Source organism: Carex rostrata, chromosome 15 (assembly GCF_964058835.1).
Source record: "Carex rostrata chromosome 15, lpCarRost1.2, whole genome shotgun sequence".
NCBI classification, from domain to species: domain Eukaryota; kingdom Viridiplantae; phylum Streptophyta; class Magnoliopsida; order Poales; family Cyperaceae; genus Carex; species Carex rostrata.
The window spans coordinates 3,694,632-3,717,615 of NC_135932.1; the positions used below are offsets into that span (position 1 = coordinate 3,694,632).

The 22,984-nt window shown below is 31.7% G+C and overlaps 2 protein-coding genes across 4 annotated transcripts; one reads left to right on the forward strand and one right to left on the reverse strand.

Moving 5' to 3' along the window:
• Positions 1-6,295: 6,295 nt before the first annotated feature.
• Positions 6,296-11,828, forward strand: ACR3 (ACT domain repeat 3). 3 transcript variants are annotated; one of them, XM_078315950.1, is made up of 9 exons: positions 6,296-6,704; positions 9,106-9,183; positions 9,298-9,343; positions 9,432-9,546; positions 9,640-9,707; positions 10,211-10,536; positions 10,628-10,919; positions 11,013-11,117; positions 11,326-11,828. In XM_078315950.1, the coding sequence occupies exons 2-9, from the start codon at positions 9,125-9,127 to the stop codon at positions 11,686-11,688; spliced, it is 1,374 nt and encodes a 457-aa protein (XP_078172076.1). In that variant the 5' UTR covers positions 6,296-6,704; positions 9,106-9,124; the 3' UTR covers positions 11,689-11,828. The 3 variants fall into 3 exon arrangements, with proteins under 3 accessions (XP_078172076.1, XP_078172077.1, XP_078172075.1); XM_078315951.1 differs by lacking the exon at positions 6,296-6,704 and adding an exon at positions 8,380-8,429; XM_078315949.1 differs by lacking the exon at positions 6,296-6,704 and adding an exon at positions 9,004-9,032.
• Positions 11,829-12,012: 184 nt separating this feature from the next.
• LOC144566084 (DNAJ heat shock N-terminal domain-containing protein) lies at positions 12,013-15,430 on the reverse strand. Its single transcript, XM_078315952.1, has 9 exons — positions 15,132-15,430; positions 14,620-14,762; positions 14,170-14,323; positions 13,555-13,684; positions 13,280-13,438; positions 13,022-13,200; positions 12,754-12,834; positions 12,533-12,667; positions 12,013-12,307 (listed from the first exon to the last, which is right to left on the reverse strand). Exons 1-9 carry the CDS (start codon positions 15,216-15,218, stop codon positions 12,218-12,220), a joined length of 1,158 nt encoding a protein of 385 aa, XP_078172078.1. The 5' UTR covers positions 15,219-15,430; the 3' UTR covers positions 12,013-12,217.
• Positions 15,431-22,984: the final 7,554 nt, after the last annotated feature.

Consider the following 22,984-nt stretch of genomic DNA (forward strand, 5'->3'; position numbering starts at 1 on the left):
TTATGAATTTGAGGAAAGAAATACGCAATTTTAATTTTTTTTAAAAGGCATTATGAAATTCTCCGACAATTTCTTAATTAATAATCAGTTATAATTTGTGGGATCCATATGCTTAAACTATAAATGTGTAATTTGGTGACTAAACTGGAAATTGAAAGGGATCCGACAAACATCATATCAAATTCAATCTAATGTCAGATCGAAGTCACTTTTCAATCCACATTTAAATTTATGCAGATAAATTGCAAAATTCGCACAAATCAAATACATGTGTACATGAATGTTGACACAACCCCAAACGTTAATTTGTATAATCCGATGCATGTCTAACTGTCCCCACTCTAATAAATTGGGGGTCCGGATCCCCTAAAGTAACCCAACTTTTGGGTTTTGGATCTGGATCGTCTAATTCGAATCCGTCGTTTGAGATCACTTCGAAATTCAGATTCGTTAATTGAGATGTGTGCGCTCCACTTTAGGTGGATTATCACGGATTAGAATCGGACAATCCGGATTCAAAACCCAAAAGTTAAGTTACTTCACTGGATCTCAACTCGTAAATTGGACATGCCTGGCTGCCTTACTAGTTGAATGTAAATTCAGTGCAATACCTGAGATGCAATGAGTAGATACGGATCATTTTTTTAACGTAACACGAATCTCAAAACAGACTTTCTATATATATTTTTCATAGATACCGAAATTAATATGGACCGTCTGTTTTTTTATTGTAACCCTCCAATACCTGGAGTCTGGGGGGACACATGTACACGGAACACTGTAGAGGTGTTGGATTTGAATGGAAAGAAGTGTGTGTGTGCGGGGGGGGGGGGGGGGGGCAAATTGTCACTTACAAGCTGGGCAATATGTTACACGTGTCTTCCCTGAAGATGTCATATACAGGCGTACAATCCCACAGCAGTACCTGACTTATCTGACGTGGCACGCGTGTTCTTTGTCACCCAACAATTGTTGGAAGCAAATCTGCGGGTCCTACAATTTCAACCCTTCATTTATTACATTGTACGAATCTTGAAAAGAGAGAGTTTTTGTACACGGATCTCAAAATATATGAAGGGTTGAAATTAGAATCGCAGGGACCCTGCAATCCTATAGGATCGCAGCAGATTTATTTCCACAATTGTTTCCACCCGCCCTCGCTCACTCCGGATTTGTTTTTGGCAATCTAGATTCTTCTTTGAAATGAACACTTCCATTTTAAAAAGTTAGATATGTATTTCGTTTATGAGTCATGTCGAACTGAACACTCAAATAATTCAAAATTATAAAATTATTTTTTCTAAAAATATCATAAAGAAAAAATCACTATGATTTAGTAATAAAAATAATATTTTTTATGTAGAAGATTGTATATTTAAAATTAAGATTAAAAAATATTACTAAATATTAAATAATTGAGTGTGTTGATCTCACCTCTTATATATATAGAGAGAGTGAGGGGTTAAAATGTATCCTCACTTTTGTGCTCTTAACATGCATTCCTCCTCATATCTTTATTTTTAAAGTTTAAATAATCGATTCGAACCTTCCAACGTATTTTTCATATTAAAATGTGCTTGGAGACCGAATTTTACATTTTTTGGAAATTATTTACTATTTTTTCAGAATTTTTGAAAATCATCACTTTGCTAAAAAAATTTATTAATATTTAGTTTAATAAAAAATTCTGAAAAATAGTAAAAAAATTTCAAAAAATATAAAATTCAGTCTCCAAGCACATTTTAATATGAAGAACACGCTAGAATGTTCGAATCCACTATTTGAACTTTGAAAATGAAAATATGAAGAGAGGGTGCATTTTAACCCTCTCATATATATATATATATAGAGAGAGAGAGAGAGAGAGAGTGTGTGTGATCAGGATATAAGCCCTTGACATTTCGTAAACGAATACAACCTTGACTGGATCAGTCAAGTTTTACATTTCGTAAATGAATACGTATATGATTGTATTACGTAATAGCTAGGATGAATATTTAAGTCTCATTTGATGTTTGGAATGACTAATTTCTAAAGGACATTCTTTGGATCCCTAATTAATTAATTCGACTCTAATAATCATGCATAGCATGCTATTTTCTCAATAAAATGGTAATACATGGTATATAGGCGTGATTTGGTTTTTTTTTTGGGAAAAGTTTCAACTGAATAAATCAAGTTTTTATTTGAGTTTTCTGTGGTTAATAGCAACTTCCCTTTCTTTCTAGTGCACTGATGTCTTATATTTTTACATACAATGTAATAGAACAAATTATCAAGGTTGTGGACATAATTGTCATTGTAATACTAAAATGTTGTTATTTATTATATTTTATTTTTTGAAAAAAAAAAGGCAAAAATATCTGTTTCATAGGCAATTTGTATTTTTTGAACAAATTATCAAGGTAAATAGTAAAGCAATTTGTATTGTCGCTAGCTACAGCAGACAGTAAAACAATTTGTATTGCCGCTATCTCCATAGGCTTCAACCTCACATCTCTTTCTCTACCCTCTGTTGTTGCTCGTTTAAATTGGATATTTATTTTTTCTCTGCTAAGTGCCACTTTGTTCATCTCTTTGGAGTCAGAATTGGCTTTCTTGATTTTAGTTATGGAAAGCTAGCTAGGGTGTGATGTACTCACCAAGAAAGTTTAATAAGCACAACTCCAAAAGTATATCGGCTTCAAACGACAAATTCAAACCGTTGAAATTCATGTACTTCGTGAGTGATGCATATACATGCAAATTTTGAAAGTTTCAAATTCATTTGCTACAAGGTCAAGCAGTCAAATAAATAATGAAAAATAAATATATAAAACAACTTATAAAATATTTATTAATTTTCTTTGACCGCTTGATCTTATAGCAAATGAATTCGAAACTTACAAACTTTTATACATGGATCACTCACGAAGTAAATGAATCTTAATTATTTGAATTTGTTATTTGAAACCGATTCAATATACTTTTGGAGTTGTACTCGTCAAACTCTCTCGAACACATTCCACCTAACTTTGCTCTTACAGCATCATTTAATTTGAGAATGACTCGCCAGCATTAATACCAATATTGCAGTACTCTAAAATCTTATTGACGGTCAAACCAATCATTGTTTTAATGATGGTCAGAATACTGCAATGTAATCTTATTGAAATTCAAACCAATCATTAATTGTAATTAAACATCAAAGTTTCAATAAAAGACAAAATCTATATTTTTTTTTTCAAATTTGAGTCTTATATATCAGATAAAGAAAAGAATTAAGGAACCTATTATACCACTAATATAATGCATCAACACATATTACCAAATGACAAAAAAAAAAAACTAAAAATATAAAATAACCACATTTATGACACTCTGATCATGAACCATCACACATGATTGAATTCTGTAAACTTAATATTTTATTGTTATAATGTGAAATATGACGGAAACATGATAAAATTCAATTTGTATAGAAGTTGGGTTGTAACAATCATGTCCAGTGAGTTGGGTTATATATGATTGTTATATGTAGTGCCTTGAATAAGGTCTAATTAAATAATAGAATTTCCAATTTTTCTATGGATTTGATAATCATCTCCAAAACTTTAATAGATTTTTTCGAATATTCCCGTCAGGATATTACTAATTTTATGTTTGACTGAGCCTATTCCATAAAACTTCAAGAGTAAAGCTAGCGTGTGACATGCTCACTAAGAAAGTTTGGTGAGCATAACTCCAAAAGTATATCGGATCGACGTCAAATGTCAAATCCAAACCGTTGAAATCCATGTACTTCATGAGTGATGCATATACATGCAAAATTTTGAAAGTTTCGAGTTTATTTGCTACACGGTCAAGTGGTCAAAGAAATAATAAAAATTGAATATATAAAATAACTTATAATAAAATGTTCATTTATTTGACCACTTGACCGTGTAGCAAATAAACTCGAAACTTTCAAAATTTTGCATATATATGCATCACTCATGAAGTACATGGATTTCAACGGTTTGGATTTGACATTTGACATCGATCCGATATACTTTTGGAGTTATGCTCACCAAACTTTCTTGGTGAGCATGTCACACGCTAGCTTTACTCAAACTTCAATGCTTGATTAACAGGGGACTATTAATAATTCTGTGCCGATCACTTAATAAATACTATTGGTATTTAAGCTTCAAAAATCATTTATTTTTCTTATAAAACATTGCATATATCTACCACTATCTGTCACTATCACAGATATATAGAAACTATCATGATATTAAGTACATTATAATATACACCGTCTGATCTTTCTTTTTTGTTTTTTTCTTGATTTTTTAAGCCATGTTTAGAGGAGGAGAAAAGCGAATGGATAATTGGATAACTTTTTTTATGTGATAATGTGATAAGTATTATCACTTTATCTTTTTACCAAACTAGAACTAGGTCTCTTCCATTATTTGTGTTATTTTTGTCATTTCATTGATTGGAATATTATTGAATTATTCAATTATTAAATATTTCGACTTAGACATACAATCAACGTGTAAATACATACCTCTTAAATCAGTATATATGTTTGGATTGCTGGAGAATAGCATTGTTTCGAGAGTAGCAATGTATGTCTAAATAAAAAATTTGCTATTCAGAATAACTATTATTTTTACTAGTATGTTGTTTCTTGTGTTGGATTCTAATTTGTTGTTTTATGTGTCATATGGAATATCAATTATTTATGTGTGTGAAGAGAGAGAATAAAATATTTTTTTCTTGGATTTTTGTCAACACATCTAGATCTGTCAAAGTTGATGTTGCTTCTGCTATATCCATGTCTTGACAATTCGTTTGAAATCTCACTTATCTATCTTTTCTATTTTTGAGCTCTATGTTTTCTCGCTCGCAAGAGAAGTTACAAACACAATTTTCTACAATCCGAATAGCACCACATTACACAATTTTCATAATAATCCAAAAATCACTATTTTTTTTTCTATTCTCATCTACTAATCTCAATTGCTCTATTATTGCACGATTAAAATGTACATTATAAGAGTGTTAAAAATATAAGGGACGGAGATATTGACAGTTTCAACAATAATTTAAATTTTTTTTTAAAGAGTCTGGCTAGTTTGATATCGGTGCATATGACACCAGCTCCAAAACTTATTGGATAGACTTCAAATGACTAATTCAAACCATCCAAACCGTTTTACTTTATGAGTGATACGTTTACATGCAAAATTATTACTTTTTTCGAGTTGTTTTAGTATCAAATCAAAGGGTTAAAAATGTTGAAAAATGAATGCGTTAAAATCAACTTAAAAACTCTCACATTTGACCACTTGACCTTGATACTAAATAAATTCAAAAATTTATAAATTTTGCATGTAAACACACAACTAATGAAGTAGATCGATTTGAACAGTTTGAATTCACCATTTGAAAATGATTCAATAGGTTTTAAGTAGATCTTATATATACTGAAATAATATTGTTGTCATACTAGCCAGATTCACATTTGAAATTTTGAAATTTTGAAATGTAGAGTATCTTCTATACAATTTATCAAATAACATGAACTTTACAATGATTTAACACTTAGCATTATTTCGTAGAATTATAGGAAAGGATACCAAATTGCAAGAAATTTGATACACAATGAATTTTTTAGCCAAACAATATGCCTATATATAACTCCTTTTATTTTAGATTTTCTATTGACTTAATTTGAAAAATATTTCAACATCATCAAATTAATTAACTCACCCTTACTGATCATCTCAACTCAAATATAAATATTAGAAGTGCCTACAGCAGTAGGTCGATTTAAAATATTTGTTGAGGAGTGATTTACTTACATTTTTTTTATGATACCGAATTACAATCTATATTTTTAAAGTACAAACAATAGAACTAAATTGTTCAACGTGATGGATAGATTAAACTGTGTCTGCAGATCAAATTTTACATTTTTTTTATTTTTTTACTATTTATTAAGATGGGTACAATACTTAATAAATTCAATGATCTGAAAACAATGATTTTGTAAAATACTTAATAAATAGTAAAAAAATTCAAAAAAATATAAAATTTGATCTACAAACACATTCTAATATATTCATCATATTAAACAGTTTGGATAGATTATTTGAATTTTGAAAATTTTAAAAATGTAGGGTGTAATTCAATGTCATCAAAAAAGATGTGAACAGAGTAGAATATATATAATACCAGTCACTATTAAAGGTGCATTTGGTAAAAGCCGTGTATCAAACCAAGTCTGGAAGACCAGTATAAAAACCCCACGAGGAGAGTAGAAGGTTTTGTTTGTTTGTTGCCTTGTTTCTCTTCTCCCTCCGGGACCCAGTCCAGTCCCTGGCCAGTGGATGAATTTATTTAAGAGGTAAATCAAGTGCTGCCCCTAACCAACCTCTAAAAAAGATTCCCTATATCTTTCTCCGTCTCTCCTCCCTCTCCCTCTCTTAAACCATCTCTTCTCCTCTTCGTCTCTTACTTTTTTCTCTATGCTCTCTCTGATGCTCATCTAATTTAATATATATTCCTCTCTTCTCTTCTATATACAAAGTACTCTCTTTGTCTTTTCCTCTCAGTCCCATCTGATCTCCATCTCTCTCCAATAACAACCGCGAGTGCTAGGTTTCTTAATCAAGCTCACAATCAAGAAGAAGAGTGAGGAGCAACAGAGTAACGACTCAATTCAGAAAGAGGTTAGAATTGTAACTTCTTCTTTCTTCTCTTTCTTTTTTTCTTTTTCTTTTGTTTGAGTTCGGATTGATTTGGAACTTTATAATTGATTCTTGCTATGAGTTTGATTATTTCTGAGCAATTTTGCGTTGAAACTAGTTAGTGAGTTGAGAAATTTCGTCTAGCCAGATTCGCTTTCTTCGAAATTTCCGTCTTTTTAAGGAATTTTCTGAGGTGTTCTAAAGGTAAAATTTTCCTTATGTCCCCTCCTCTCTAGGATTTATAGCTGAAAGACCGTAAAATCCAAAAACCTTCACTAAAACCTTCAAAAAACTTTAAATGGAACGACGGTGCATAACATGGTTTTTATGTAGATAAACCCCTATTAGAATTTAGAAATACGTATTGTCATATTACCGTTTGAATATAACCACATAATCAACCTAATAGTCTACAAATTAACTGTATATCAATGGTCGACTTCAATCCCAATTTTTCGAGAGAGCGGTGTAGTGTCGACGGATTTACTCCGGGTGCATTATTCCTTTTTTACTTAAATAGGCCGAACTAATCGTGGCCCGTTAGATTAAAATTTGACGGCCGTGCTTATCCCATCGGGTTTGAGCTGTCGTACTTTGTCTGTTTCGTACTGTACGTATAATTCCAATCAGAGATGTCAGTTTCTTGAGTTAGGCTATGACATTGGTGTTATTTCAAATTAAATAACACCACATCGTAAACCGTTAGCTCTACTTTAATATTCGTACAAAATAAAGTGCTTGAACAGTAAAAGCAGATTGTACGAATATTAAAGCAGATCTAACGGTTTACGATGCGGTGTTATTTAGTTTGAAATAACACCAATGTCATATTAGCCTAACTCCAGTTTCTTTGCCCGCACACAAGCAGCGTTCGTGTTCCTTTTGCACGTGTACCCCTGTATTAAGTAACTATTAACACTCTTTTACGTATGGGATATTGGGATTCATGCTTTGACAGCTGTATGAGTTACAAGCAAACGGTTACACAATTAGACAACGCTCTCTCTTTTCCTTTCTTTTTAATAGAAAATAAAGGGTTACAACAACAATAGGATGAATTTTGTTTGGAAATATCTAACAAAAGGTGTTTATTAATGAACCGCCTTTTGCCTTTCTGGTGAGAAATCATGTGAAATGTTATAGTACAGTTTTACAAGGATATCTGTACAAAATCCCACTTCTTTGGAGGCTGCGAGAAAGCGAAGGAGATGGGACAATGTTTGCCAGATCTTATGCGGACGCGGCGTCAGGTTGTTTTGGTTTTATTCGTCTCTCAAAAGTTGGTTACACCTGGATCATATCCATACAAATCACCACATGTTTGTCAATTACATAAAGTCAAAAGGATTTTCACCGTTGGCTAAGTAATTAATTTAATCCTATTAATTTTGACTCCGTGACCAAACAGGATTTTCACCGTTGGCTTAAAGTAAGTATTTTTTTTAAATGTAAAAGACAAATGCGTGCTGCGTCGACCTCTATTGATCTAGTGCTCCGGATTTCCCTTTTCAGTTTAGTTACGATTTTGCCCTTGCAAAATGGATTGCCGAAGGGCCAGTTTTGTTTGTATACCATTAATTTATCTTGCCACTTATTTAATGGCGGGAATAAAGAAATGGAAGATGAAGCACTAGAATAAAATATGAGATACTTGGTTCTTTCTGACGTGGCTTCCAGATTCCCTTCTGTGCTTTTACCATTTTATTGGTAATCTTTTATAAAGGGAAATAACATCTCTTTTTAAAATACATGGCCTAATTACTTATTAAAGAGATGTTGACGTGTATAATTTTGCCTTCTACTGAACTGGGTCCCATGTTAGATTCCTTGTATCAACTAATCTGTTATGCTAATTAATGTTGAATATAATAACTTTATAAAAGATTAATTGCATAAGACTATTTAGGAGGTCAAGGACCACTAACATATATAAGGTCGAATAATAATATTATTATTAATTGTAATAGGAGGTCAAAGAAACACAAACAAAACCCGTCTCTCTCTCTCTATATATATATATATGATTAATTTGATTTGAATAAATCAATTCCTTTAGTTTTAAGTTCTATCTGACTATTCAATATCGTGCGTATAGGATGTTTATCTCTTCACGCAATTTTATGCATATCTGGTGTCTAAATTGATTTATAATTCAACTTGCTCTGTTCGTCATAAATGAGAAAATATACCGAGTACAGATGTACATGGTATTTCCCAACAAAGCAAAAAAACAAAAAAACAAAATAGTTTTCATTTTTGACATACTAACTATTGAAAATGTCAAATTACACAGACAATGTCAATATATAGGTTGGTACATTCTCATTTTTAGGTATGGCTATGTCTTAATTTGGAGATAAATAATTTTCTTTTGCTGTTGCAGACAACAAGATATCCCAAAAATGCGTCCATACTTTGATCCAGAGTATGAAAACTTCAATCAGAGAATCAACCCTCCAAGGTCTCTCTCTCTTTTTGAAAAGCTTGGCAGTGGCTGCCAAGGCTCTCTCTCATGCAAGTGCGCTCCAGAGAACTAGTTTAGTCTAATATTTTTGTATCTGAATTGATTATGCAGGGTATGCATAGATAACTTGACTTGTGGTGACTGTACTCTTGTTAAGGTGATGTGCCCTTCTACAGTTTGCCTACTTTTCTATACATCTTGCAGAATATAAATCCATAATAACTTGCTCTTTTTTTTCATTTTAGGTGGATAGTATGAACAAGACAGGTATACTGCTGGAAGTGGTACAAGTGCTCAGTGACCTAGACTTAACCATTTCTAAAGCTTACATCACTTCTGATGGAGGATGGTTTATGGATGGTAATTAACTAATTTTACTGTATTACTAACTAATTTGTACTTGGTACCTTATCTAATTACTTATGATCATTCTTCTTCTTTTTTTAAATGCAGTTTTTCATGTAACTGATCCAAGCGGCCGCAAAGTGACTGATAAGACAACCATAGATTACATAGAGAAGGTAGGCACCTATGGCATTGCAGAAATTTGAGAAAAAAATCCAAAAAAAACTACTTTTGTTCAATATTTGCAAAATCTGCTAGATGAAACTCAAAATTAGTCCCTGCATCTTACATTTTATAAAATCATATTAAGTAAATAGATTAAGATTACTGGAGTGGTATTTAACTGCCAGAAAGAATATAATGCAAGTACTTTATTTGTAGTTGCTGAAATAGTTACGATACCATATTGACTTGTTCTTTGTTGATTGATTATTACTTTGTTAGATAAAGCATTTAAAAAAATTGTCGATTAAGACTCGGTAACTTTTGCAAGAACCAAGTACTCATCTCTCAGGGCTGCTAGAGTTTAATTTATGATTATGATCCTTTAATGAAACTTTCAAACTATGAAGGAATTTAGCCCAATACTAAAACCATAAGGGGCTATTTTGCAAAGTTTTCATGAATTTTGAACTGTAATTAGACAACAAATTGATTGTCAATTGTGGGATTGTGTCAGGCTCTGGGACCAGATAGCAACATAATAGGCGTGAAACGCAATACATCACCTCTAAAATCAGTTGGGATGCACTTCATAGGTGACCACACTGCAATAGAGCTAACAGGCACTGACAGACCGGGCCTACTCTCAGATATATTTGCTGTGTTAAAGGATTCGGAATGTAATGTCATAGCGGCTGAGGTGTGGACCCACAGTATGCGGATTGGTTGCGTGGTGTATGTTAATGACGTGGTTTCTGGTAAGGCAGTTGATGACCCAACCCGCTTGGAGAAGATCGAGGAACAGCTCAAGAATTTGTTAAAAGCACATGGGGGTGATTCCAGGCAAGTACTTATGCTTTATGAACGGGTTGGTACAGTATATCTTTTTTAATATGCGAATGTTATACCAACAATTACAAATCCTAACTTTCAGGGGAGCACACACCAACTTCTCAATGGGGTCCACACCAGTGGATAGGCGGCTGCACCAATTGATGCTTGCTGACGTGGACATTGACACTGATGCTACTGTGGGCCCCAGTGAGGCGGTTGATTTAAAACCGATAGTGACAATTGAAAGATGTGCAGAGAAGGCATATTCTGTGGTGAATGTGAAGTGCAGAGACCGGCCAAAGCTGCTTTTCGATATAGTTTGTACACTGACAGATATGCAATTTGTGGTGTTTCATGCCTCCGTTACATCTGATGGCCGCTATGGCTTACAGGTAGGTTTAGAAAGGATATCTAATATAATTGTACTTGTGATGTTGATTATACATGTTATCTTGTTTTTATGACTTTGTATATACATATATCAGGAGCTGTATATAAGAAGAATGGATGGGGGAACGCTCGACTCAAAAGATGAGGTTGAAAAGGTCATCAAGTGTCTTGAAGCCGCTATTCTTAGACGAGTATCTGAGGTAACTGCGATGTTAAATTAAAATATAAATGACTTTGAAGTTAAAATTACAAAACCTGTCATCACCAGCAAATCAACCTGACCAGGTGTAAAAAAAACCCAAAATTTGTGTCCAAGTCAGAAAGAAATTATACTGAGCCGTGTGTAGTTTGTGTAGTTTGTGTAATTAATTCATTCTGATTTTTTGTTGTGTTCTCCAACTAAAATAGGGATTCAGTCTGGAGCTATGTGGTAGGGACAGAGTTGGGCTGCTCTCTGACGTTACTCGGGTCTTGCGTGAGCATGGTCTGACTGTCACTAGAGCTGACGTGGCGACAGTGGGAGAACAAGCCATGAATGTGTTTTATGTGCGGGACCCATCAGGCAAAGCCGTGAACCCGACTACTATCGATGCAGTACGAAAGGAAATCGGTCAAACCATCATGCTCAATGTGAAAAATGTGCCATCTAACACTGCAACACCTAGTAAGGTTGCGCAAGAGCAGGCTGCCAGTACCGGTTTAGCCAAGAACAACTTCTTCTCTTTCGGGGGTTTCTTTGGAAAGATCCTAAGTGGAAGCAATATGGTGTAAATTCTGAAAATAAGCTGAGTCTGGAAGGGTCAAAATTGTAAATTGACATTCAATAAGTGTGCCAGTTCCAGGCTGTGAAGCATCATGTCACTAATTGTAAGACATGAAACATCATTATTAACTGTTTTTGCTACCTTGCATATTGAGTCCCTCAAATTTTTTTTATATTGCCATAGATCATTTCTATTGTGTAGAAAACCAAATGTTAAAAGGAAAATCGAGTCATAGTTTCTCATGCTTCCATGCCGAAGTTAAGACTCTTGCAATCATTGTTAGGCCTTAATAAAAGAAGTAAACTAAAGAATAAATGTGCAAGAAAAAGAATCGATAAACACTATTTCACATTTATATATAAAATAACAACAGTAAACAAAGATGGTAATATGGTATGATGATCTATTATACATCAACAAACAAATCAGTTACATTGACATCTCGAGGGAAGGGTTAATTGGAAAAATGCAAGTAGAGACCATTATGGTAAAGAACAATCTACAGAGGAGATAGCTTTGGAATACAAATATAAATTTCAAGGTTTCTTTTGGGTTTGAGGAGGTTCAAAATCATCATCTACATCATAGGCTGGGTTGCAGAGGCATCTAAACAGTCTTCCAATTCCCTGCATCATGCAACAAAAGTATTAGTACTGTCTGATTTTGAGGAAATAATTATTTGTGAACTTGAAATAAAAATAAGATCTTAAAATAGTACATTTTCAGTAAGAATTACAACAAACAGGGTAGCAATTATAAATTCAAATTTTGGTATTTGCTTTTAACAGTTATACATTACAACAAACAAGGTTGCAGTTAAGATTTATTGTTTTTAACTTAATATTACATGCCTGAGTATAATGAGGGGTTCGATAAGACAGATTGCGAGGTGCCTCATCCTCTGAACTGGTATCAGAACTGGTATCATTGTCATCTTCTAGAATGCTCTGCTTCGATGTTCCACCTGGCAGTGCCTGCTTTTCCCTCTGCCAAAGAAAAACAATCTTTTACATACCACCTCCAAATCAACACTATTTGTATATATATGTCCCAGTGTTCAGTTGTACCATACCTGAAATATATTCCCTAGAATTTTCAAAGCTAAAGCACGCGCCTTCAAATCCTCTCTCTTCACGTTGCTCTCTTGCAAGACCTATCAACAAATTCAGGGAATACTGATATCAAGACAAAGATAACTAAGATACCAAAAAAAGCATGGTTCGCACAGTGCACATTTTTTTCATATTAATATTTAAGTTGTCATAATAAAGTTAAAAAACAACTATTATAAATTAACACAAGGCGCCAATTAAAAAAAAACAGAAAATACAATGTCATACCATTTGGCACACATGGAGAAGAGTAACCTCAATATCTACGACATTAAGCTTCCACAGAGAGTTCATCATCAACTCTTTATTCATTCGCATTTGTAAATCAACTTCTCTTTCCAAACCACTGCCTTCTTTGTTTGTTTGTCTACACACGTCTTCTTGCAACTGCAGCAATTGCAATGCGCCTAAAAGAAATGTAATTTATTTTGTTAATAACTTGACGATATAGTGTTGAAAGGCTGAAAAACACATTAATGTATATACCTTTAGCTGCTGTTATTTGAGATTTCCAATGGTGCCCCTTGTTTCTTACCCACTCGGCTAGAAATGGCACGCCTAGGTACATCGCCTTTTTTCCAAGTTCTTTTGCAGATTGTCTTGAATAGACATACCCAATGGTTCGCAAAATATCAAGGCCAGATGCTATGAAAAAGTATATGAACAAAAAAAAGTATCCGGAAAAAAGTTAATTCTTATATTAATATGAAATGGATGACAAATAATTACATCAACATCAAATTGAAATTAAATGAATCTACCAGTATTAGAAAGTCGCCTTGCTTCAGCTTCAGCACGATTAATAAACCCTTCCTTGTCACCACGCACAAATTGGTTAAGAAATTCTCTTAAAAATCTCGCTAGTTTTTCTTCCCTTTCTCTTTGTACAACCTTAATAATAATTAAACAAATTAAAACTATACAAGGAAAAGGTAAGCAACTCTCAAAATATCCATAACCCTTCTTAACTTATCTTAATTGTTATAAGGGGGTAAAGAAACTCTTTTCTTGCTTCTCTTGTTAATTAAGAAGATTTTTTATGAACATAATGGGTAGACAAATTAAAGATCCCGATGAAAACACAATTATAGTTGCAAAATATCATATTTTACTGCAGAATTGGTTAATAAATTAGACTCAAAATCTGACAATAAATTTGATATTGAAAATTTCTTCCTTTCACTTCCACATAAAAGGGTACTCCACTAATTTAATGTTTACAAGATGTTTCACTTTATAATGATATCCTAAAAGGTTAAGAACTATTTGAACAATAAGAGAGTTATTGTGTTTACAGGGAGCTTAAAACCCTTTTGTAAATATGAGAAAAATAATAACACGCAAAGATAATTATTATATTTAAATCAGATTAGTACCTTTAGCCTGTCTTGTAGCTTTTCAGAATTGTCAGAATCGCTTGCCATATCAGAGGAAGCCATGACAGCCATTGCCAAATTGCCAATATAATCTTCAAAAAGGTCACTTCCAAATAGAAGTGTAAATACCACTGCTCCATCCAACATATTCTCCCTAGATATACATTATATCAATTATGTTATCAGCTCAATTGAGTAATAGATAAAATTTTACTTCCTGGTCCAGCAATTGAGTCGTAAAAAATAAGTTGATTCATACCAACTATACTGGTACCACACCTGATGCAATTCTATCTACCAATCAATACAATTCTTGTTTGAAACCAAGGTACTACTATGCCAGGTGCCAAATTGGACCTGTATAAATGGTCAGTTCATGCATAGGCGATGGCACAGTACTCGAATTGCTACTTCAAAAAATTAGCATGCAAAAAAAAGATAGAATTTTACCTAGATATGCAATTTTTACCAAAGCCATCATAAGCCTTTCTCTGTACCGGGTCACTCAAGACCTGATATGCTTCTCCCAGTACCTGAAATCTCTCAGCTGCTTGGGGATCATTCGGGTTTTTATCAGGATGAACTTGTCTTGCCTAACCAACAAAAGAATATTACTTTTATTCTAATTCCAAAAATGCAATTGTGGCATGTTCTATTATCTAACCTAGCTCAAAAGGATAGCTTATTGTAATTAGAAACTGTCTACGCATAATTATAACCGAAAGTGATTTCTATATTTAACCAATTGAGCATGAACTTCTGTAATTGTTCATATTATTTTTGGCAAATTTTCAGGCTTGAGCAAGCAATAGTGGACCCCATTTAACATGCCAAATAGAATTACCTCAAAAAAGAGAAAATTGGAGCTATGAACTAATCTATAAATACCCAGAATATCCCTATGACCAGGAAAAGGAATATTTTTCATAGCATAAACATTTTTTTAAGGATCATAGCCATACCTTGAGATAGTACGCCTTTCTGATTTCCTCTTCTGATGCCGTTGAGACAACGCCTAAGATATCGTAGTACTCTGTTTCTTTAGCCATTTTTCTTCCTCACCCAAAACCCTTGCCTCTCTCTATCTCTCTCTCTCTAAAGGTATGACAGAGAGACGGTCTTTTTCTCTCTCTGTGTATGTGTGTGTGGGAACACACAAGAGAGGTTGTAGGGATGATGATAGAGAGAGAGAGAGTACCCCACATGGCGTCTTCCTTTACAAGAGCAGAGATTTGCGATTGCGATTAAAGAAATGGCGTTCGGCGAAGGTGGGGGGATAGTTTTCGATTTGGTAGGAGAAGGATATGGGAACTTTTGTTGGATCCGTATCCTCCCAGGTACTTGACTCAACACAATTGAAATATACGGTGCAGATTTAATTTCAATCTGTGGGTGATCGGGATAGCAGTAGGGGCAGTATTATTTGTGCTTTGATATGCGTGCCAAGTTAAAATTTCCATTTTCAGACCGTCCGATTCAATTCTACCCAGTCAGGTAACCTGAGGGGATACGAATTCACTTTTGTTTGGGCTTAATGGTGGATAGATGTAAAGTGTCTTGTTTAATGATTTATTAAACAAACTTTTTAAAATCTAATTCCTTTTGCTTCTCTTTTGAGTTGGTGTTTCTACTGTTCTTTTCTTTTGTTTATCAATTCATCATTCATTCAACTTCCCTTCTTTTCTTTATATTTTTTACTCTTCTATTTTTTTCCCCATAATGTTTGCATACCCTTACAACAACTAAAATTAATACCTTACTCACTTTAGTAGTTTCTTTTGTGAAGTTTCTCCTAGTAAAATTAGCTACAAGTCCACAATATTACCCAAAATTTGAATTCAGACCTAATAAAATTCTTGAATATTCCTGACAAAAATGAATTTAGAACAAACTTTTAACTCTTGAAGTTATCCAAGTACAAAAAATTAACTTACGCTAAAAACATTGCACATTGATTTTCATTTTTTTAACTTTTGATTTTGTATTACTGAACTCCAAAATTATATATTTTTTTAATGTCAATATATCGTTCGATGAGATGAACAGTCATTTGTTTCGATTTTATATTTTTAAGCATTGATAAAGAACAAATTATGACAATTTATGACATTAAAATTTTGCAAAAATGAAATACACTAATGAACTGTTAGCAGTAGTATTGGATGGTAATGTTATTTTAGAAGTGGGTACCCAAACAATTAATCTTGCGTAGTGCACGGAGTGTGACTTGGGCCCCAAAAAAGATTTTGATAAGATAGCTTTTGGAATTTTGAATGTGAGAAAATGATGGGGGGTTGTGGGGGTTGGATCACAAAAGCCATATTTGATTATTAATTTTTTTAAATATTTTCCTGTTTGAGTGCTTATGGAAAACAGAAACTACAAATGTATCCAGTAATGATAGCTACAAATATAATTGATTGCCTGGAGTCTTTAATTTTAAGAAATATAAAGTAGCTGAGTCAAGATATTTAGTAGTGGGGGACAGAATTTTATGATAAGACAATTTTATAATTATTTTGAATATTAATATATTCTTGTATTTTTTTCTGGAAAAAGAAGAAAGTATTTATTGAAGAACAATTTTAGGGTGAGATTTAAATTTATAACTTTTTTTGCATCTGAAGTATATTTTTATATATTTTAAAAAAACATATAAATAGAAGAAAATTATGATTATTTTTTGGCCAAGGAGGGATAAGTGTCCCTCTGATTTTATGTGGCTCTGCCACTAAAAATAACGTACATAAAACACACGGTTCAATATGATTTTGTTGTTAATTTTGTCAAATTATTCAGTATTTGAAATATTAAAGAATTCATAATATATCAATTCCCAAAAAAACTGTTTTTACTTTTGCTGTCATACATTAGATTAGTGGAAAACTATAGTTGATCCTAACTGCCTATATATTTCATGCACAGAAAAATAATTAAAATAAAATTGGAAAGGCACCTGAGCAAAATTATTTTCTGTTAGGAATGATATATGGGCTTGTTAGTAATTCGGTCCAGTATCAGTGGGCCTAATATAATTTATGTTCAAGAGCTGAATAGCTGATGTTTTCATTGGGCCGAAATTTTTATTAATATCCTAAAAACGAAATTCTAAACATAACATCGTATTTTCCAAAATTTCAAAGCGTGTATTTTTTTTTTGTTGACTTTGTAATTTTTTATAATATTAATATTCAATTTTAAAATATTGATTATTGTAAAATACAATTTCTTGATGAATAATTAATGTATCGTAGAATCACAAACTTTAACTGAAATTTTGAGATCCTAAACAACGTTTTTTTTTTTTCTAATTCTAATTTGTTTGATGTCATGGGCTATGTCCGAGACACCATTCTTCACGAGTTTTTCAAATTGTGATCAAACGCTCAAATTAGAGTTTTCTATCAAAAGTTAAGCATATTTAAAATTTGAAAACAATGTATCGATGTTTTATTGCAAAAATATCCATGACGCGACAATGTTTTTTACCTTGACTAATCCCAACACAAATGCATTGATATTTTATTGCAAAAATATCAATTAAACACTGATGCAAAAGAATTCGAGTCATTCTCTCTCGAAGAAAAATAAATACTTACAAAAAAAAACTAAAACCGTTGGCATTGACAGAAATAGACACCCTTTCTATACCGCTTGCCAGCGGTTTCGAAATTTTGGAAATCCGAGATTATGTTTGTAATTTTGTTTCTTTTAGGATATGAATAAGAATTTTGGTTTATTGGATCTTATTTTGTAAAGAAACGCGTTATGTAATAAGTTATTTAGTGTGCATTTTGTAATAAGTTGAGCGTGCCTTCTGTAGTATTGAGTGTGAATTATGTAATAATTGTGTATTTGAGAATATGTAAAAGTCGTATTGAAGACCCTTAAAAGGTGAGTTTATAAGGTAGTCATTGGAATGCTAGTCTAAATCGGATTCATTTGACCAACCGATTAGAGAAATTATTGATTTAGAATTTAGAATAATCATCGTATCTCTCTTTTTCAGCCTCCTATAAATCTTTCTACTAAAGTCAAAATTGTTGACCCTTCCCTCTCTCCGACTCTCTCATTATTTTGTGCTGGTCTAAATCAAAGGATAAAAAATAATGGCAATTTCATACTATTATATAATTATATGATGAAGTATGTTGGACAATTTTATCTGTTTTGATTTTAAAATTTATATATATAAAAAAGAAAAAAATTCATTGGCCTATCTTTTCTTCAAAGTAGATAGTTTTATATTTGTCAATTTAAAAAGCAGCTTTATATTAAATATATGAACTATTTATTTTTGTATAACATGATGAAGTATAAATACTTATATTATTTGATATTAATATTTTCATATGCTAACTAATGTTATGTATTAAACAATTATAATTTGAGAGAAATATTAGCAAAATTTTATTAATATCCAAAAAAAATACAAAATTTCAAAATCTGCATCTATTTTTGAGTTTTTTTTTCAAATCTATATAATTCGGAGAATAATTCTTCGGATCCAGCTCTACTTTTCAAAGATTTGTTCTCCAGATTCACCTATTCTCTTTTCAGAAAATTATATTTTGAATCTGTGAATTCTAAAAATAATTTTTCGGATTTGAGCTTTTATGGCAACTTTTTTTCTTTTGTTTTTTGTGTGTTTTTATTGTTTTTATTTTATTTCATAGCAATTATTAATATTTCATATTTCATATTGTTTGAATGTAGACAGAGGTTTAAGGATTCAAATCAGCTGAAATCATAGATCATCAACAGTAACCCTAAAATTTTTAGAATTTCGAATTCAACCGTTGAACTGTTTCGAGATGCGTGTACAGAAAAACTAGTTGTTTTGAGATGCATGCACAGAAAAAATTGGACAACTGGATTCGAAATTTCAGGAATTTTAGGGGTACTGTTCATGGATCTCGGATTTCAGCTGATTTTAATCCGAGGTTTAAACGCGTGATACTATACGATCGACATCAAAGATTTAAACGCTTGAACGTAGTACTTTAAATGGTAGACATCAGATGTTTAATGGTTGTAGACTGAGGTTTAAAAGATAGAAAATTTAAAGTGTTCATAGGCTTTACTTTCAAAAAAATAAAAGCAAATGACTTGAAAATAATTCAAAAGTATTTCTTAATAGATCTCATTTGAAAAATAAAATCAAATAGAAAACGTTTGTATTTTTAGATTCGCAAAATTCATCACGGGTGGTCAGAAAAATAGACAAGAATTATCATAGAAAAAAATTAAAAAAAATGGGTAAAAGAAATCTTTCTCTTTTTGGCTGAAGACAAAAGTAGTTAGGAGTTAAAACTATCAAGATTTATAATTTAAATGTTTGCAGATAGAGATTTAAATACTTACAAATAGCATTGTTAAAAGTTTTAAAAGAACTTTAAAATCTTAGATATGAGCACTTGAAATGAAAGTTAGGCATAAAATATTTTTTTTATTAAACTAGTTGAGGAGCGCGCTCGGATATAATAGCTCGAGAGGCCAAAACATTTCCCTAAATTTAATTTAACTGTATTTGAATTTGAATCCATATTATATAAAATATAGATACAAATACATGTAATTATTTGCTGAATATAACAAATGCAGATACAAAAAATTATTATATGTATTCAAAATTTTCAAATAACAAATTAATCCGGCTGTTAGGTCACATGAAGCTCATAAGAATATTCATGCGGACTATATAATCCATTTTGAGATTGTTCATTCATTTTTATTTTCTACCCATTCATCCAATGGGTTAATTGACAACCAATAAGTTTTATTTCTGACTGCTTTTACAAACTTTTTTCAAACAGACTATTGATAAAATATATTCATAAAACTGGTGAAAAAGAAATCTAGCTGAATTTTTCTTTTGTATTTTCTAATTTATAAAAGAGATACGATGACAGTCTTTCAAAAAAATTCCTGGTCAAATTTTTTAACTCTAACTAACTTTGATCAGAACCATTCTCTAGAAGGTCGCTAGTAAATTTACAACTAGTGTGTACAAGTATTGATATATAACATACTAAGTTTTTTTTTAAAAGCTGGAGATATAAACTCTTTATGAAGATTGTACAACTGGTAACTGGTGTTAGTTCTGCTTTGATTTGAATTGAAATTCTCCATGAATGCTTTGTATAAAAATAAGACTAATTAGTGTAAAATATTTTTACAAATATTGATTTTAAACTTTTCACCTTATTCAAAGAAATTCAAATATTTATACAAAACATATCAAGTATTTATACATAGCATGTCAATAATTTATATATAACATATCAAGAATTTATACATACACTTTGAAGTTTTATATTTAAACTTTTAAATCTGAATACTTAAACTTTCAAGTATTTATATCTAGCATATTATGTCTTTATACATAGTATATCAAGAACAAGAAAAAATAGTGGAGCGAATAGAACCCGAAAGTATTTCAATATGGACCTCATTTCAAAGAGAAAATCGAGTACAAGATTTTCGCAAGTTTCAGGGGCGGGTAAACGTATATGTCAGGGGGTGCTAATCCACGCTATGATTTTAAAATTCTTAATTATGTATATTAAAATTTAATTAAACTTTTGAGTTTTTTGAACTTTTATATAGTGCAGCCCCCCCTCGTAAAATAACAAATGTATGATAGTAATCTCGTGGTTTGAGTTCTAGTTGGCATGTGTAAGGTCATGGGTTCAATTGATCAATTCCCACTAACCACACTTATTTTGTCTTTTTCACATACTACAATTTATAGATTCGCCTTCTATATTCAAAATTTCTAGTTCCCCCCTTGGCAGGTTTAGATTTACAAAGTCCTCAAATATCGTCAGAAATATGAGCGAAATTGAATGGAGGAAAAACTTTTCTCTAAAAATGTGTAAAAGATGAGTCGATGATGAGAAAAAAAGAATTCTCTTTCTAATATAAATATTGATACTTATGTATGCAAGTGTTTATATATAATCAAGGTTCTAAATAGTGATTATCGCGTTATAGCGTAAAGGCTAAAAAAAAGCTATCGTGAATTGCGTAGCTATAACGAAGCTATCCTACAATACGTTTTTTGTTTAAAAAAAAATATTTTATATTTCTACTAATTATCAATATTATCTAAAGTCTCATAAAGCAATAAGTAACAAAAAATTGATTAAGAAATTAGAATATTCATATTGAACTAGTACAAAATTTAAATTGCTATTCAAAATATCTCTAATAATATCATAAACTATCTATCTTTTTCCATTTAAAATAACCTAAGCATCATGACATAAACTATATATTTTTTTCTATTAAAAAAACCTAATTATCATGGAATAAGCACCAACTCCAAAACTTAGCCTATATAACATCAGTGTCATTTTAGCCTATATAACATCAGTGTCATTTTTTTTCTATAACATCAGTGCCATTTTAGCCTATATAACACAAACTCCAAAACTTATCAAATTGACTTCAAATAGTGAATCCAAACCGTTCAAACCAATCTACTTCATTAGTTGTGTGTTTACATGCAAAATTTATAACTTTTCGAATTTATTTAGTATCAAGTCAAGCGGTCAAATGTGTGAGTTTTTAAGTTAATTTAATACATTTATTTTTCAATATCTTTACCTCTTGATTTGATACTAAAATAACTCAAAAATATAAAATGTTTGCATGTACATGCATCACTCATAAAGTAAATCGGTTTGAATTAGTTGTTTGAAGTCTATTCAATCAATTTTGAAGTTAGTGTCATATGACACTGGTGTTATATTAGCCGAACTCAATAAACTATTTATCTTTTTCTATTTAAAAGCAAAATTAATCTGGACCCTGAAAAAATTGATCGTTAAAATTAATTTTTAGTTGGGCCTTTATATAAAAGCCTATATAGCATAGCGTGCGCTATCACACATAACATGTAGCGCAGATAGCGGACCGCTATTACCACGGTCATAGCTGAAATAATACACTTTTATTTCATAGCTTACTGTTTAAGGTTCAAAAACACTATAACGATGTTATAGCGCGCTATTTAGATTACTATATAACATATATTATACCTAAAGTTTAAGTGTGCGTAGAAAAATTACAAAATAAAAATCGAACTCGATAAAAAAGAAAAATTACGAAAGTTCGGAAAAAACATGGATTGAAGAATTTCCAGGACTGAAAAAAGAGGACAAAATAATTTATTTTTATAATATATTTAACTTTATTTTTTTATAAATTAAAATTATATTACAATAATTTTTTCGATTCTCGATCCCAATTTTCCTGACCACATAACACGCAACAATAATTAATGTCGGCCTTTCATCAAGAATCAAAATTCGCCTCCAACTTTTTGGGGGAAAAATTATGAAAAATCTTATTCCAAAACAAAGAAGAAAAATCAAAATGCTAGACGATATGTGGTGGACCTCAATTTTCATTCCCACGGTCCCACCGCCGCACGACCGCACGATCGCACGTGTGTGCGTTTGTAATATACTGATGTTTTTGAATTTGACCGCAAACACATGGTCAAATTTTACAGCTCAACCCTTCTTTTGTTCCTTTCTGGTTTGGATAAAAAGTAGTTCAAAAATTCGGGTGCAAGTCCATTTTTAAAATTCAACCCCATCTTCTCTCAATCTTTCCTTCCTCTTTGAATCTTCTAGAAAAGGAGGAATTATGACACAACATTACATGAAAAGAAAAGAAAAATGTGTAAGTGACTACATTTTATGGAAAATAAAAGAAAATTGTGTAAAATAATAATTACAATAAGTAACAGAAGCAAATGTATGTTTAGAAAAAAAGGAAAGGAATTATCTTTCTCAAAAGAAAA

Excerpts from the sequence above, each read along its gene's own strand:
- LOC144566084 (XM_078315952.1), bottom strand. The coding sequence starts at position 15,218 with ATGGCTAAAGAAACAGAGTACTACGATATCTTAGGCGTTGTCTCAACG. Across the intron at positions 13,439-13,554 it reads AAGGCGACTTTCTAATACTG|CATCTGGCCTTGATATTTTG; the intron begins GTAGATTCATTT and ends ACTTTTTCATAG. Across the intron at positions 12,668-12,753 it reads TTCTAGGGAATATATTTCAG|AGGGAAAAGCAGGCACTGCC; the intron begins GTATGGTACAAC and ends TTTCTTTGGCAG.
- ACR3 (XM_078315949.1), top strand. Across the intron at positions 9,547-9,639 it reads TGGAGGATGGTTTATGGATG|TTTTTCATGTAACTGATCCA; the intron begins GTAATTAACTAA and ends TTTTAAATGCAG. Across the intron at positions 9,708-10,210 it reads CCATAGATTACATAGAGAAG|GCTCTGGGACCAGATAGCAA; the intron begins GTAGGCACCTAT and ends GGATTGTGTCAG.